This window comes from Osmerus mordax, chromosome 25 (assembly GCF_038355195.1).
Source record: "Osmerus mordax isolate fOsmMor3 chromosome 25, fOsmMor3.pri, whole genome shotgun sequence".
Lineage (NCBI taxonomy): Eukaryota > Metazoa > Chordata > Actinopteri > Osmeriformes > Osmeridae > Osmerus > Osmerus mordax.
Window position 1 is genome coordinate 3,401,797 of NC_090074.1, and position 15,948 is coordinate 3,417,744.

General features: G+C 43.3%; 3 protein-coding genes and 1 pseudogene across 3 annotated transcripts; 3 read left to right on the forward strand and 1 right to left on the reverse strand.

The window, feature by feature from the left end:
- Positions 1-1,728: 1,728 nt before the first annotated feature.
- Positions 1,729-5,982, forward strand: rfc3 (replication factor C (activator 1) 3). The gene is made up of 9 exons (XM_067229009.1): positions 1,729-1,903; positions 2,653-2,790; positions 2,917-2,984; positions 3,269-3,366; positions 3,888-4,069; positions 4,242-4,378; positions 4,727-4,825; positions 5,166-5,235; positions 5,667-5,982. The coding sequence occupies exons 1-9, from the start codon at positions 1,817-1,819 to the stop codon at positions 5,856-5,858; spliced, it is 1,071 nt and encodes a 356-aa protein (XP_067085110.1). The 5' UTR covers positions 1,729-1,816; the 3' UTR covers positions 5,859-5,982.
- A 2,366-nt stretch (positions 5,983-8,348) lies between these two features.
- On the reverse strand, positions 8,349-10,964 carry LOC136933584 (GTPase IMAP family member 7-like). Its single transcript, XM_067229038.1, is given in 3 exon segments — positions 8,349-9,719; positions 9,721-9,978; positions 10,467-10,964. Coding segments are annotated over 2 exon segments (1,077 nt in total). The 5' UTR covers positions 9,964-9,978; positions 10,467-10,964; the 3' UTR covers positions 8,349-8,885.
- Positions 9,994-12,413, forward strand: LOC136933285 (GTPase IMAP family member 9-like; annotated as a pseudogene).
- Positions 12,414-12,444: 31 nt separating this feature from the next.
- LOC136933286 (GTPase IMAP family member 9-like) lies at positions 12,445-13,584 on the forward strand (the record flags this gene model as incomplete). The annotated part of the gene is made up of 1 exon (XM_067228601.1): positions 12,445-13,584. A coding segment is annotated over one exon (1,140 nt), but the record flags the coding sequence as incomplete, so codon positions are not given.
- Positions 13,585-15,948: the final 2,364 nt, after the last annotated feature.

The window sequence follows — 15,948 nt, forward strand, 5'->3', positions numbered from 1 at the left end:
TGTGTGTGTGTATGTGATACATTCAACAGAGACCTGCATTACAACATACACAAACTCAGCCTGCTGCAACACGCTCCTCATCATATACCACATTCCTCTGCTGAACGGTACATGGTCAGAGTGCAGATGGAGCGAGCGATAGAGGAGAGAGAAACAGAGAGAGAGAAACAGAGAGAGAGAGAGAGAGAGGGAGGGAAAGAGAGACAGAGACAGAGACAGAGAGAGTCATGGTGGAGGGCTCAGAGACAGTGGAAGAAGAGTATATATTTTTCAAAATTCCCCCACAAGTACAATCCCTCTTAATTGTTTTAGTATACATTTTCATTTCTGAACCATGTTGTGGTTATAAGCCACAAATCAAATAAAACAATCAACTCACGTAATGATTAGATTAGTGTCTGTTACAAGACTTGTTAACAATGTGGTATTAAACTGGACTGTTTTACAAATGTGCACATGAAGAGTGCAGCAAAGTCTTACTGTATTTTGGCAACAAACACTGTCTGACCATGATAGCTGAAGACAAGGGAAAAACATAATGTGTCCCAAGTGCCTCTTTCATAAAGAACTAGTATAGGCATGCACTGACATTTTGTCAGCAATAAAATGTAACGTTCCAACAAATTTGATTTAATATTACTTATATTCATACTTTTACTCTACTCAATAATAATATTATTACTATCCCTACTGACCTAACACACAATAGCTGAATTTATTTGAAGTGTTTCCAAAACAATGATCAGAAAAAGGGATCTTGAAAAATGACAAAACCAGAATGATTTCCAGGTTTACCGAATCTGTGTTTCGACAAAAGAGCCACGTTTACATACATTTACTCATTTAGCAGACGCACTTATCCAGAGCGACTTACAGTAAGTACAGTGACATTCTCCCCGAGGCAAGTAGGGTGAAGTGCCTTGCCCAAGGACACAACGTCATTTGGCACGGCCAGGAATCGAACAGGCAACCTTCTGATTACTAGCCCGCTTCCCTAACCGCTCAGCCACCTGACTCCCCTATACATGATGCATAGGGCCAGGGAGTCCCGAAATTAAAGAACAGAACGTTTTGTGAATAAGAAGAGATGATTGGTTTAAACACTGATGTTCTGAAAAGGGAACTATGCATATACTTTGAAGGTATATGGGCAAATATTTTAAGTCAAAATAGTAAAATCTAGGGTTTTTTAAGAGTTTTGATAAAGGTATTAGTGTATTAGATACAATTTGGTTAATATATAAGTCTATGGGCAGTCCCCATTGTGAAGAAGGCATCTTGAGTGCAACAGGACATGTGTCTGTAGGGTTAGTGCCTAGCACATACCTACAGGCTCAGACAGCTTAAGTAACGCGTCAAGATGTACTTTACATGTTGTCACAGTAAACACAAACCCAACCACCATAGGTAATTTCTAAATATTTACATACAGTAAAATTATGTTCAGGCTAAAGCTTGATGCTGATTAACCTATTAAATTATTGTCTCTTTTTAAATAGTTGAATGAAAGTTGTCTTCATAATCGGAACAGGAATCATGAATATCCGTGCTCCTGTTTTGGCCCGTTGAGAAATTGTATGGTTGTATTACCAACTTTGTGAGAAAGAGAAACATACATGTGTAGGTTTCCACCTAGCGGTGGATAATTATATTTCTCGCATCTAAAAAACGTTGAGTTTGTCCATGATGGCTTCCTGTAACCAGAATCTCCTTTATGACAGGGCGGGTTGAAGTATTTCGCGGGAGTCGTGTCTAAAATAAACAACATTTTTGCGACCTTACCCTGAAAATACTTTACAATCAAAACTATATCACGATGAGTTTGTGGTTGGACAAATACAGACCCAGCTCCTTGGGGAAACTGGATTATCACAAAGAGCAAGCAATTCAGCTAAAAAACTTGGTAAACTGCTAGATAAGTCATCAAATGCTAACGCTAGCTAGCTAGGCAGCTGTAGTATTCTTACGAGTCTAGCTATTTTTCACTACAGTACTGGAAACATGGAGTGTCAGCAAATTTCCGTTTTTTAGTTGACTAGCTACATAAGTTCATTGTAAACATCTTGATGTAGTAAGGTCATTTAATACGTGTTTTCATTTAGCACAGTGGTTCTCAACCAGAGTCCTCAGGGACCCCCTAACCTGCATGTTGTAGATGTTTCCCTCTTCCAACACACCTGTTTCAAATGAATGCTCGTTATGAAGCTCAACAGAAGCCTGCTAACGACCATTCATTAGAATCAGGTGTGTTGGAGCAGGGAAACATCTAAAACATACAGGACAGTGCCCCCTGAGGACCAGGGTTGAGAACTACTGATTTAGCAATATCCAAAGCGACATTTACATTACATTTAGATTTAGTCATTTAGCAGACGCTCTTATCCAGAGCGACATACAGTAAGTACAGGGACATTCTCCCCAAGGCAAGTATGGTGAAGTGCCTTGCCCAAGGACACAATGTCATTTTGCACTGCCGGAATCGAACCAACAACCTTCTGATTAATAGCCCGACTCCCTAACCACTCAGCCATCTGACCCCCCAGACATTCAGACAGTGACGATTTGAATCTGCTAAGTCTACATCTGCAGTCAAATGCTCCACCACTGGGCTACACCCACATCTTTCTGAGGTCGTTCTGTGTTGCGCCCCAGGTCCAGTGTGGGGACTTCCCTCACCTGCTGGTGTACGGCCCCTCCGGCGCGGGGAAGAAGACACGCATCATGTGTCTGCTGAGAGAACTGTACGGAGCTGGGGTGGAGAAGCTACGCATTGAGCACCAGACCATCACGGTGAGACTGATGGTCCTCCTCTGACAACATACTTCCTCCTGTTCGAAACTTCCTCCTGTTCGAAACTTCCTCCTGTTCAACACTTGGTGAGTCAATCATTCATGACTGTCATTTGATTCTGAGCAGGCTCCTTCCAAAAAGAAAATAGAAATCAACACTATCGCCAGCAACTACCACCTGGAGGTGAACCCCAGGTATGTAAGAGACAGCGACATGTTGTGCTAATAATCTCAACAGGGTTTTCCAGTTACTGTCTGCAGTTCTGTATGTGCCTATATCTTCCCAGTCCGGCCTAATCCATCCCTGTCTATTTGGGTTCTTCTACATGTCTGCTCGGAACTAGATCTGTTTCTCACATTCCTGCCTGTCAGTGTCACCCTGACTGACCATGTGGTTAAGGTCACTGGTGTGCCTGGTGCCCATCTCTCTCTTGACCGTGCGGTCATGTGGTCCACTCACCCCACGCCTCTTCCCTCAGTGATGCAGGGAACAGTGACCGCGTGGTCATCCAGGAGCTCATTAAGACCATGGCCCAGTCTCAGCAGATCCAGACCAGCACTCAAAGAGAGTTCAAAGGTGAGACGGATGACACCAGCATGCTACCGTCCTGATGCAGTGTTGTCCATGTGGAGCTAGCCAGAGGCCAGGCCTACACTACATTTACATTACATTTAGTCATTTAGCAGACGCTCTTATCCAGAGCGACTTACAGTAAGTACAGGGACATTCCCCCTGAGGCAAGTAGGGTGAAGTGCCTTGCCCAAGGACACAACGTCATTTGGCACGGCCGGGAATCGAACTGGCAACCTTCAGATTACTAGCCCGCTTCCCTCACCACTCAGCCACCTGACACCCCTAGCTGGCTCCCACCCACTAGCTGGCTCCCTTTTTCTGTGGCGGTTGGTATAGACAGCCATTGGCTAGTTAAGTGCTAGAAAGACTGTCAAAATACTGAAGTGACTTGTATATGTTAGATGTTTTTGTGGACATAGTTTTATATTCTGTTTTGTTATTTTGTTCTGTTCTACTTATAATACTAGACCCTAACCCTGTAGATGCTGTTATAATATTTTAACCCTAGATTATTTCTCTCTCAGTGGTGTTGCTGACGGAGGTGGACCGCCTCACCAAGGATGCCCAGCATGCACTGCGTCGCACGATGGAGAAGTACATGTCCACCTGCCGCCTCATTCTCTGCTGTAACTCCACCTCCAAGGTCATCGGGCCAATCAGGAGCCGTTGTCTGGCCATACGGGTTCCCCTGCCCAGCACGGAGGAGGTGAGGAGGGAGTCTTCTTTCTCTGTTTCTCTCTTTTCTCCCCCCCCTCTCTTTCTCTTCCCATCTGTCACCCATAACTGGAATAGTTCCTTTCCACTCTCTCCTTGTTGCTCTTCCCCTTGTCACTCTCTCTTTTCCCCCTCCCTCTCTCACCCCTCTCTCCCTCTCCCAGGTGTGCGGCGTTCTGTCGGCGGTGTGCAGGAAGGAGGGTCTGACCCTGCCTCCAGAGCTGGCCCAGCAGATCAGTGAGAAGTCAGGACGGAACCTCCGCAAAGCCCTGCTGATGTGTGAGGCCTGCAGGGTGCAGCAGTGAGTCACACAACCACTCTGGAGGAACACTGTGCCTGTGTGTGCGTGTGTGTGTGTGTGTGTGTGTGTGATGAAGACTGTGTATCTAGACCAAATGACCCAACACACCTCCCAGGGCTCTCAATACCTCACAGCCCACTGTCCTACTAACATGAGCGCTAATAAATGACTGTGTATGATCATATTTAGGAATAATATCTCACTCATGTAATTGAAAGCCTTTCTAGCCATGTAATGAATGTAGAGGGTGTGGATTGCTCTGGAGCGATGCTCCAGGGATATGATGGGACAGTCCTGGTCATTGGACATACAGTAGAACTCTAAATCCAGGTGGTTCCTGTTGTGCAGGTACCCGTTCTCAGTGGACCAGAGCATCCCTGAGACGGACTGGGAGGTTTACCTGAGGGAGACGGCCAACGCCATCGTCAGCCAGCAGAGTCCTCAGAGGTATGGGGGGGGGGCAGCAGAGTCCTCAGAGGTATGGGGGGGGGGGGGGGGGGCAACAGAGTCCTCAGAGGTATGGGGGGGGGGGGGGGGGGGGCAGCAGAGTCCTCAGAGGTATGGGGGGGGGGGGGGGGTCAGTGCTTTAGCCATAGAAATAGTTTAGAGGGTGTGGAATGCCCTGGGATGATGCTCCAGGGATATGAGAGGGGGGGAGTCAGTACTTTATAAGGCCTACATGGGTAAGCCACAAGAGTAGTTAAGTAGTTAAGTAGTTACCATATGTCTTATGTTGTTTTCATATTGACACTCTCTTCCTATTTCTTTCACTCCCCTCTCTCTCTAGGTTGTTGGAGGTGCGGGCGAGGCTCTATGAACTCCTGACTCACTGCATCCCTCCAGACATCATAATGAAGGTATAAACAACTCAACAATGGTGTGTGTGTCCCTTCATGTGTGGTGTGTAACAGAGTGCGGCTCAAGGTATGAGGTCCTTGAAATCTGAATATCAACTTTTTATCTTTGTTAGGTTTTTTTGTATTTAAGAAAGGAACAGACACACAGTGCAGTCTGTCAAGAGTCCAATATTCAAGTAGCACACTACTTTTGTAGGCAGAGGTTGTGTAACTAGAGCTAACCTCAAACCAACAGTTTTCTTTAAATGACAAGATGGCATGTGACTTTGAGGGTGCGGTTAGGCAGAGTCTGGCTGTTTTCTGTGTTTCTCTTATCCTTGTCATGCCACCGGTACATATGATCACGAGATTCTACAAAAGTGAAACGTAAAAAAACAGAATGAGAAACAAGCAGCATTCTTCCATGACCTCCTCACGGTGTTTCCTGCCAGGGCCTGGTGAGGGAGCTGCTGAGTAACTGTGACGGCCAGCTGAAGACTGAGGTGGCCCACATGGCGGCCTACTATGAACACAGACTGCAGCTGGGCAGCAAGGCCATCTACCACCTAGAGGCCTTCACCGCCAAGTTCATGTCCCTCTACAAGAAGTTCATGGAGGACGGCCTGGACGCCATGATGTTCTGACCACAGACTGGAGCACATTCATGTCATCAACACACACACACACACACACCATGACATCTTGTTGGTGACTGGGAAAGGCCATCTCATGTCAACCACCCATATATTTCAATAAAATGCTTGACTATTTCCATTGTGTGGATACTGACATTCTTTGAAATAAAGTTAACATTTCCTGTTAGGTCTTGTAATTGTAAATAGAGAGCTTACTGGAACCGCTCAGTTCTGGCCATCAAAACAAACTCAGGTTAAACTAGTTTTGGATTTGATCATCTGATGCTGTGTGGTTGGTGGACTTTGGGGCACAAAGTGAAAGAAAGATATGAACATGTCCCACAGGTTTTTCCAGACAAAAACAAAACTACTTGCGTCAGAAAATCATTGTCATGTAGTACACTCTTGAGATACAAAATTCCAGACAGCAAAGACAAAGAGATAAAATAGTTCTTAGACTCATAACAAACCCACACAACCAACTTCACTGACAACACAAACACGTCTGTCCAGGTGTACATGGTTCTGCTCACACCAGCTCTCTGCCACCTGAGACACTGTCTCGACACCCATAGGAGATAGCTGCGATACGCATTGCACCTAGATAGACACAACCAAGGGTGGAGGCCAGGGTGGTGGAGGCAACAAGAAATAAGCAAAGCACAACCTGTGTTGTATTTGGAGCAATGTCGTAGTTTCCCCTGTTTTACACAGTCCTGGTCATCATCAGACATAAATTATAGTGTTATCAAGCCTGGTGGTTCCTGTTGTGCAGGTACCCGTTCTCAGTGGACCAGAGCATCCCTGAGACGGACTGGGAGGTTTACCTGAGAGAGACGGCCAACGCCATCGTCAGCCAGCAGAGTCCTCAGAGGTATGGGGGGGGGGGGGGGGCGAGGGGGGTTGTATAACTAGAGCTAACCTCAAACCAGTTTTCTTTAAATGACAAGATGTCATGTGACTTTTAGGGTGCGGTTAGGCAGAGTCTGGCTGTTTTTCTGTGTAGACAAGTTTCTCTTATCCTTTTCATGCCATCGCTACATATGATCACAAGATTCTACAGAAGTGAAGAATAACAAAACAGAACATGCAAGCAGTATTTTTCCATGACCTCCTCACTGTGTTTCCTGCCAGGGCCTGGTGAGGGAGCTGCTGAATAACTGTGACGGCCAGCTGAAGACTGAGGTGGCCCACATGGCGGCCTACTACCAACACAGACTGCAGCAAGGCCATCTACCACCAAAATGCTTGACTATTTCCATTATGTGGATACTGACAATCTTTGAAATAAAGTTAACATTTCCTGTTAGGTCTTGTAATTTACATTTAGTCATTTAGCAGATGCTCTGATCCAGAGCGACTTACAGTAAGTACAGGGACATTCCCCCGAGGCAAGTAGGGTGAAGTGCCTTGCCCAAGGACACAACGTAATTTGGGGCATGACAGAATCGAACCGGCAACCTTTTGATTGATAGCCCGATTCCCTAACCGCTCAGCCATCTGACCCCCCTCTATTAATTGTAAATAGAGAGCTTACTGCAACCGCTCAGTTCTGGCCATCAACACAAACTAGTTTTGGAGTTGATAATCTGATCATTTGATGTTGTGTGGGTGGTGGACTTTGGGGCACAAAGTGAAAGAAAGATATTATCATGTCCCACAGGTTTTTCCAGACAGAAATAAAACTACTTGCGTCAGAAAACCATTGTCATGTAGTACTCTTGTGAAAACAAATTCCAGACAGCAAAGAAAAGAGATAAAATAGTTCTTAGACTCATAACAAACCCACAAGACACATTTCACTGACAGTACAAACACGTTTGTCTTGGAGTAGCCTACATGGTTCTGCTCACACCAGCTCTCTGCCAATAACCCACCTGAGACACTGTCTCGACATCCATAGACGAGAGCTGCGATACACATTCCACCTAGATAGGCCCGAATCTTTAAGTTACACATCCCGTGCAGTGCCCGTGATGCAGCCAGTGATTGATATGGAATTATAGATTATAGACTGCAGTGTGCATGCCGGTGATGGGTATCGCTTTTTTGTTAGCTAGCCAGAAATTCATCCATAAAGAAAACCCTAGGAAATAAACAGATTCAGTGTTATGCCAGCAGTCAGCACTGCTCCCCTGGCCGTATCAGCATTGCAAAAGCGATACAAATTCAATTAGAGCTTTACAGCTTCTAATTGACAGCATGTACACAAAAATAACATAGCCTACTTGTGATTTGCCGAATGAAACGTTGTCCAGCAAGTAAGTCCTCATTTGATGATGTCTAAACACATGGAAATCAAATCACCAATGTTTTAGGCTAAAACATAGAGTTTGGGTAGTCTACACATTAAGAATTGTAGCTAATAACCTACTAAAAGAAAAATCTGAAATGAAAACCATATTGCCGTGGCAATAATTGTTGAGTACACTTGTCTTTAATGAGTTTGTCATGAAAAGCAATAATGCACAAAGACAATTTAATTTTCACAAACCACTCATCAGAGCAATACACAGCATTTCAACTTCAGTGTGGTGTGAGTTGTTCCAGCACTTAGAAGTGTTTGCAGGCTGGATGTCTGCACACGTCCTTGGGTTGATAAATCTGCTTCTTAATCGGCCTTGCTGGATAAAACCTATTATCATTACAATCGTGAAAATGATCACTAAAATAATTATAGGCATTAGAAATTAAAAGGATTAATTAGGTCTACAATACATACACAATTGCAACATTGATGAAAATGTTAGTTATCATTTTATATTGGTCCATTTAGGGACCAATATAAAATGGATAATGTATGTCTGATGTTAAGTATAATTTAACATTAACTACAAATATCAGATCCAAATCTGCGAGTTTTCTGATTCTACAGCTATATGCGTTATCGTACAAGTTGGCGACTGGTTAGCGTTGCAAAGTATCATGTCTTCAGCTACAGCACCTAAAAAAAGGTTAGGCCTATCTGGGTGACCCGAGTCAAAAATGTACATTTAGATACATAAATACAGATTACTAATTTAATGTGTTCTTTTTTCAACATAACATTACTCCAACTGCTCCTAACAGTCCAGCTATTGCACCTATTGGAGCAGCTCCTTCTATGGCAAGTGTGTTTCCTAACCATAACCCTAACCCTCCACCAAACCCTGAGGCTGTGGTGATACCCATCACTGTTATAAGTAATGTAGGCATTTTATTCCCAAGAGGAAGCCGATATTGCCTTACCAACTTCATTAAAATGGTCTGTATGGTCCAGCATGATACACTCCCAACTCCTTCAGATAAAAGTGCTATTAGGCTGCCTGTCATGAACATGGTTAAGCTGAAAGGGCCTTGGTTTCTGACTGAAACCCCTCCCATTGCAAATACAACAAGGACACTTAACACGAAACATACATGTTTTGGTTTCAGCTGTAAAATGGTTAACTTCATTCTCCACCACGGTAGTTTGGAGTTTTCCTTCCTGTGTCTCTCCTTTCGCAGCATCTCTATCTCTTCCTCTGCCTTTCTTTCTGCCTCATCAAGCATCTCCATTGTGTAGTAGCTACCTTCATTCTCTGTCACCATTCTGTTGATCTTCTCCAGCAGCTCAGTTACCTGCTGCCTGTTTGCTCTGTCTTTATTATTAAATATGGGACATCGCTCATCATTTGGGTCTAATAAGACTATATTGTCCTCTGCAAATTCCTCCAGGTTTGCACCATCCAGTTTATCTGCATGAGTGAACACAATAGTGGTGTACTTATCGGCAACCTCCCCAAATCGTTTCTGAATCACTTTCACTACATCTGCCTCTTGCTCTGTGAATGTTTCCAGCTTCAGAACATAAACAAAGGCATGAGGCCCTGAGCCACAGAGTAATACTTCTCCTGATCTCTGAGTCCAAGTCCTCTGTGTGTGTTGAATAGAAGAAGTCTAGAGTGTCTACAACAGAAATGGTCTGCTCTCCAATAACAGCAGTTGCCAGCTGACATTGTTTGGTAACTGAAGAAAAGCCAGACTCAGAATGAAACACATCTCGTCCCAGAATGGTGTTTCCTGTGGCACTCTTCCCCACGCCAGTTTTACCAAGCAGTACAATCCTCAATTCAGCTGGTCCAATGCGGTACATTGTTCTTGTGCAGGTCTGTTAGCCAAAAACAAACCACTGATGTAAACAACAAATAGCTTACAGAAAAGCATGTAACATACTTAAAACTAATGACATACAGTGATATAGTGTAGTCCTATTTTCACAAATGCTGTCTCAATTGACAATATTCTTGTTTTGATAGCTTCATCCGTAAGTAAATTATCATTATCATACTAATTCATTAGGCCTGCTATGAACCACTTTTTAGGTTAATTGTGTTGTCAGGAGGTCTCACTATAAGCTAGTTATTACGTCGTTGACCAAAATCGAACCAAAACTAACGACACCCTACTAGCGAATAAACGTTATCAACGTGGTCTACCATATTTATCTTCATTTAAACCAAATTTCGAATAGTCTACATTCTAACAGTAAACAACGCCTACACATCAAATTACTATTGACAACACAAATACACACATTTATTCATTGCTGTCAAATTATAAATCGGCCATCGTTTATTGGACAGACAGAAAACATACCTGACTATTGCAACGTTGTGAGTAGGAAAGTCAGCGTTCTCACTGGGCTTTTACCAACTTCAGTTTGATATTCGAGTCGTCTTGTCTGGCGTTAAAACAGGAGTCTATATACACTATGCCACACTAAGACACCAAGTCGAGGTTTACATAACGCTATAGTTCTACTAGCTGGACTCAATAGTCGAATAACTCTGCAAGTAAGGTACCTTGCAGAGTATTTGTTTGGTTTCGCTTTGCTGCCTTTCAAGACTGCCTATGACCGGAACTTGTTTCCGAGTCATCTTTGTAGGCTACATCTTTGACGAATTTGACAAACGACACTCTTGTCTACTCAGAATCCGAAGAAAAGAGCTGCATAAATTTGGCTAAAGCGTTCTAGGGTGTAACAATTTCATTTGGACATGTGAAAGTTACCTCAGTTCCACACCACAGCGTTTGCCATTTTAAACTTAACTTCTTAGCAGGTCGGTTTGGACGTGAAAACGGAACCTGTAGAAAACAGGTACGTTATTTTATTAACTTTGACGTGAAAGAGGGGAAACGTTTTGTAGGTTTTGGGATTTGTAACACCACATCACAATCATATTAAATTACGATTTTACGCATGGACTTGAACAGAGACTGTTGGGAACTAGAGGTAGAGGGTAGCCTTAATAGTTAGGGTGGAATAATAATATTAAATCATAATAATGAATACACCAATTACCCAACCCAAGCACCAATTAAACGTCTTGCATTTATAGTTATTTGTTTGCTGCGACTAAAGTTAGGGGTAAAATTATTATTTGTCAATTTTATGCTGCACTGTTCAAGTGCACCAGAGCTTTCCAAAGTATATGAGTGTTAATTTCACAGTTGGCCTATATGCTGATGAATTTAAAGCATCTTTGGTTTCCTAAGCCCCCCCCCAAATTTGATTTTCAAACAGTCATTTTCACCACATCAAACCAAATGTTTACAAACGATTAAGCAAACTTTTGTATAATGTGTTGTGTACTTCTGTGAGCCATGGTTCATACAGAACATATTCTCATTTACATATAACTTCAGACTGACTTTCAAATATGTAGGCTACTTTTAGCTTATTAGCTCAGTGGCTTATATCCCTGCCAAAACAGTGTCACTAAACAGTGACATTTAATGTAACTATTCAGAAATCTTGATTTAGTGAAAGTAACATCTCTCATGTTGTTTGCCAGGTGTCCTGTACCTGTGTTCAGTCTGTGAGTGTGAAAATGTTTCAAGATATTCAAGATTCAGAACAACACTTTGTGTTGCTCGGCAAGGTCGGAGCTGGAAAGAGTGCTTCAGGAAACACTATTCTTGGGCACGAAGGTTTCATATCGAGAAGATCGTCTGGAGGTGTGACACGAGCATGTGCAACAGTAACCATTAACTACAGAGGACTAAATGTTGTGGTGCATGACACCCCTGGATTCTGTGACCCAGATCTTTCTGATGAAGAAATTGAGCAGAAAATACGCCAGGAGATCCTCCAGCAGCCTTCACATACACACCAGGTGTTCCTTCTGGTGTTGAAAATCGACAGGTTTACTCCAGAGGAGCAGAATACTGTCAGAAGAATTGAACGTCTACTCGGTGAGGAGCGTCTGAAACGAACATGGATCCTGTTTACTGGAGGTGACGAACTGAAAGATCAAACAATAGAAGATCACATTTCTGACTCTCGAAATCTCAAAGAAGTGATGGTAAAATACAAGAAAAGATACCATGTGTTCAACAACATTAGTGGCCAAGAAGAACAGGTTGAATTACTGCTGGAAAAAGTTAAGGCTTCCTATTCTGGTAAGAGTTTTATTACACTTTATAACTTTTATTACGTTACTTAAACTTTTTATGTTAAAATTTTAACAATCAATGATGTAGTCTGATGTATCTTCCATGTGATCACTGTGTTGTGCAGAAATATTAGCATACTTGCTTTAATGTTTACGATTTGTGTTTTTTCCTTGTCGGACCTCCCCTCATTCCTGATGATAACCTTCCAGAGAGGAAACTGCTTCTGCTTGGAAAGTGTGGTGTGGGAAAGAGTGCAACAGGAAACACCATCCTCGGTGGAGAGTATTTCAAATCTAAGATGAGTATGTCTTCTGTAACACAGACAACTCAAGTTGAGCGGGCTGCAGTAAATGGAAACAATGTCTGTGTGGTTGACACCCCAGGACTGTTTGACACAAGGCTCTCTGCGGAAGAACTGACTGAAGCCATTTGCAGGAGCATTTATGAGTGTGCCCCAGGGCCTCATGCCATTCTCATAGTCATGCCAGTCAATAACCGATTCACAGAGCAGGAGAGAAACATGATTGAAAAGTATCAAGCACTGTTTGGACCACGTCTGGCAGACCATGCCATCATCCTCTTCACCCACGGAGACCTGCTGGAGGGTACGAGTTTAGAACAACTAGTCAGAGAGAGCAACGATTTTACTAAACTAATTGAACAGTGTGGTGGAAGGTATCAACTGTTCACAAATAAAGATGCAAGCAACAGAGTCCAAGTCCAACAGCTGATGGACAAGATAGAGAACATGATAGAGAGCAGTGGAGGGTCCTGCTATAGCAGTGAGATGTTTGAGGCTGCACTCAGGGCTGATAAGGAGGCACAGAGGGAGGAAGAGGAGAGAGAACGTCAAGAGGCTGATGAGAGAGCACCGAGGGAGGTTGAGGAGAGAGCACCGAGGGAGGTTGAGGAGAGAGCACAGAGGGAGGTTGTGAAGAGAGCACAGAGGGAGGTTGTGAAGAGAGCACAGAGGGAGGTTGTGAAGAGAGCACAGAGGGAGGTTGTGAAGAGAGCACAGAGGGAGGTTGAGGAGAGAGCACCGAGGGAGGTTGAGGAGAGAGCACCGAGGAAGGGAACACGTCAAGAAGAACAAAAAGAAAATGCATTTAAATGGTTTTTGAGTTTTTGTAGACAACATATACATGAAGTGATTTACACTTCATTTCTTGCGGGTGGTACTGTGGGCGGTTTTGTAGGCTATGCTGTCATTGGTTCTGTGGGTGGTGTTGCAGCGGGTATTGTAGTGGGTGGTGTTGTAGTGGGTGGTGTTGTAGTGGGTGTTCACAAACAAAATACACATACCCAAAAAATGAATTAAATATTATTTTAATTTAACCTATTTTGAGTCAGGGCATCATTTTAGCTGCATTATGAAAATATATGTTGTACATTAAAACAATATACAAGTAAAACAACAATATAAATACAGTAATAAAAAAAGAAACTGGCACAGAAAGTCTGTGGAGTAAAGCAATCCAAAGTATCAGAGAAAGGAAATATATGCACCTTAATGGCATATAATGGCAGTGACATTTAATGGATGAATCAGGCCATTATAATGCAATGCTAATGAAATTACAATGTAGTTTTTTTCTCAATGCTATGTAAAAATCTAACAATATTGTTCCATAGTCAATCCAAAGTTTATACGAATTTGTTTGCTCAATGAATTCATTGAACAAAATCAAAATTCTTCTACCAGAGTTACTACAAGATTTGTATTGTAAATTATCTTTGGGCAGACAGTGATTCCTACTAAGCAGTACATACTTGGAACACTATACCCACAGATTGAAGGAATGTCACATCTCACTCTTTTCTTCAGATCTATAATACAGTGGTTACTGGACAATCCAACCTGCTGTCATAATTTGGGGTACTTATGCTTGTGCTTATATGCTTTTGTCTGTACCGATGTTCTTTGGTGCTCTTGAATGTTTTCTTTTACGGATTTATATGTCATCAACCAGCCAGGGACTGCAGATGAAAATGAGCATGTATGGCTAAACTGGCCAATTTAGACCCAGGCGCTCATATTAATTAATGTGTATTGTCCCTTCTTTAATAAAATAAACATACATGCTACCACATACTGTAACTATGGTTTGTTTCGTCACAATTTACTTTTCATAAATGTATTAAAATCATGAGGTCAATCGTGTGCAAAGAGGGTTATTCACTCAACCTTGATTTGGGGTGTTGAAGTTGCCCGTCTTCTTCCTCTGTGACACCATACTCATAATACTACAAAGTGATCTACATTGTCATGGTTGTTATTTTATTGTGGAGCCTTGTTCTGCAACTTTCTACACAAACTTGGGGCCATTTCTTTAAATGTTTGCTCTGCCTCCTCCCTTACAGCCCTTGTCTTTCTATCAAAGTAACGTAAGTGTTCAATGATTCTCCAGATTTTGTTTTGCTCTGTGTGTCTAAAACTGTGAAATACTTTGGGTCAAAATGTTTAACTTAATGTACATGAATGCATAAAACCCATAATCTAATATATGATACAATCTTTCATTGTATTGTTACGTATGTATTAAGTATGATGGTCACTATGAATAAATGTAGCATTAATGTAACATATAATTTTTTATTTCTGAAGACTTTTAAATCATCAGATTCCGCTTATCCGGGGGTCGGGTCGCGGGGGCAGCAACCTAAGCAGGGAGGCCCAGACTTCCCTCTCCCCGGCCACTTCCACCAGCTCTTCCTGGGGGACCCCGAGGCGTTCCCCGGCCAGCCGAGAGACATAGTCCCTCCAGCGTGTCCTGGGTCTTCCCCGGGGCCTCTTCCCAGTGGGACGTGCCCAGAACACCTCACCAGGGAGGCGTCCAGGAGGCATCCTTATCAGATGCCCGAGCCACCTCAACTGGCCCCTCTCGACGTGGAGGAGCAGCGGTTCTACTCTGAGCCCCTCCCGGATGACCGAGCTTCTCACCCTATCTCTAAGGGAGAGCCCGGACACCCTGCGGAGAAAACTCATTTCGTCCGCTTGCATCAGATTCTGAATACAATTTGTTAACAATGTGGGGTACATAAAAACAATTATGCTTTAAGTTTTTCTTGTGTAACATCTAATCTATAATTTTGTGGGTGATTAATCTTTTTTTCTCCAACATATCTATGCCTACCTTCTTGATTGCTCTTTAAATGGATATTGCTAGACATTAAAATATACAATATACATCTAATGTGCATGTTTTATATTTCCTTTAACTTTAGATACAGTCTCAACTGAGATATTAGAAATGTGTCACCATATATACCAAGCACTTGTCCTCTCCAAGTTGGACTACTGCAACTCGCTGCTCGCCGGTGTCCAAGCATGCGCAACCCGCCCTCTCCAGAGGATTCAGAACGCGCCGGCCTGCCTGGTCAACAATCTACCCAGACGCTCCCATGTTACCCCGCTCCTCATCTCCCTCCACTGGCTACCCATCACGGCCCGCATCAGATTCAAGACCCTGGCACTGACCTTCCGAGCAGTGAACGGGACTGTACCCGACTACATCAAGTCTCTCCTGCAGCCTTACACCCCCACCCGCCACCTATGGTCTTCTTCAGACAACCGCCTGGTGGTCCCACCGCTCAAGACCGCCCGGTCCCAACACAAGCTCTTCTCCTGCCTGGCCCCCCAGTGGTGGAATCAACTCCCCACCTCCATCAGAGACACTGACTG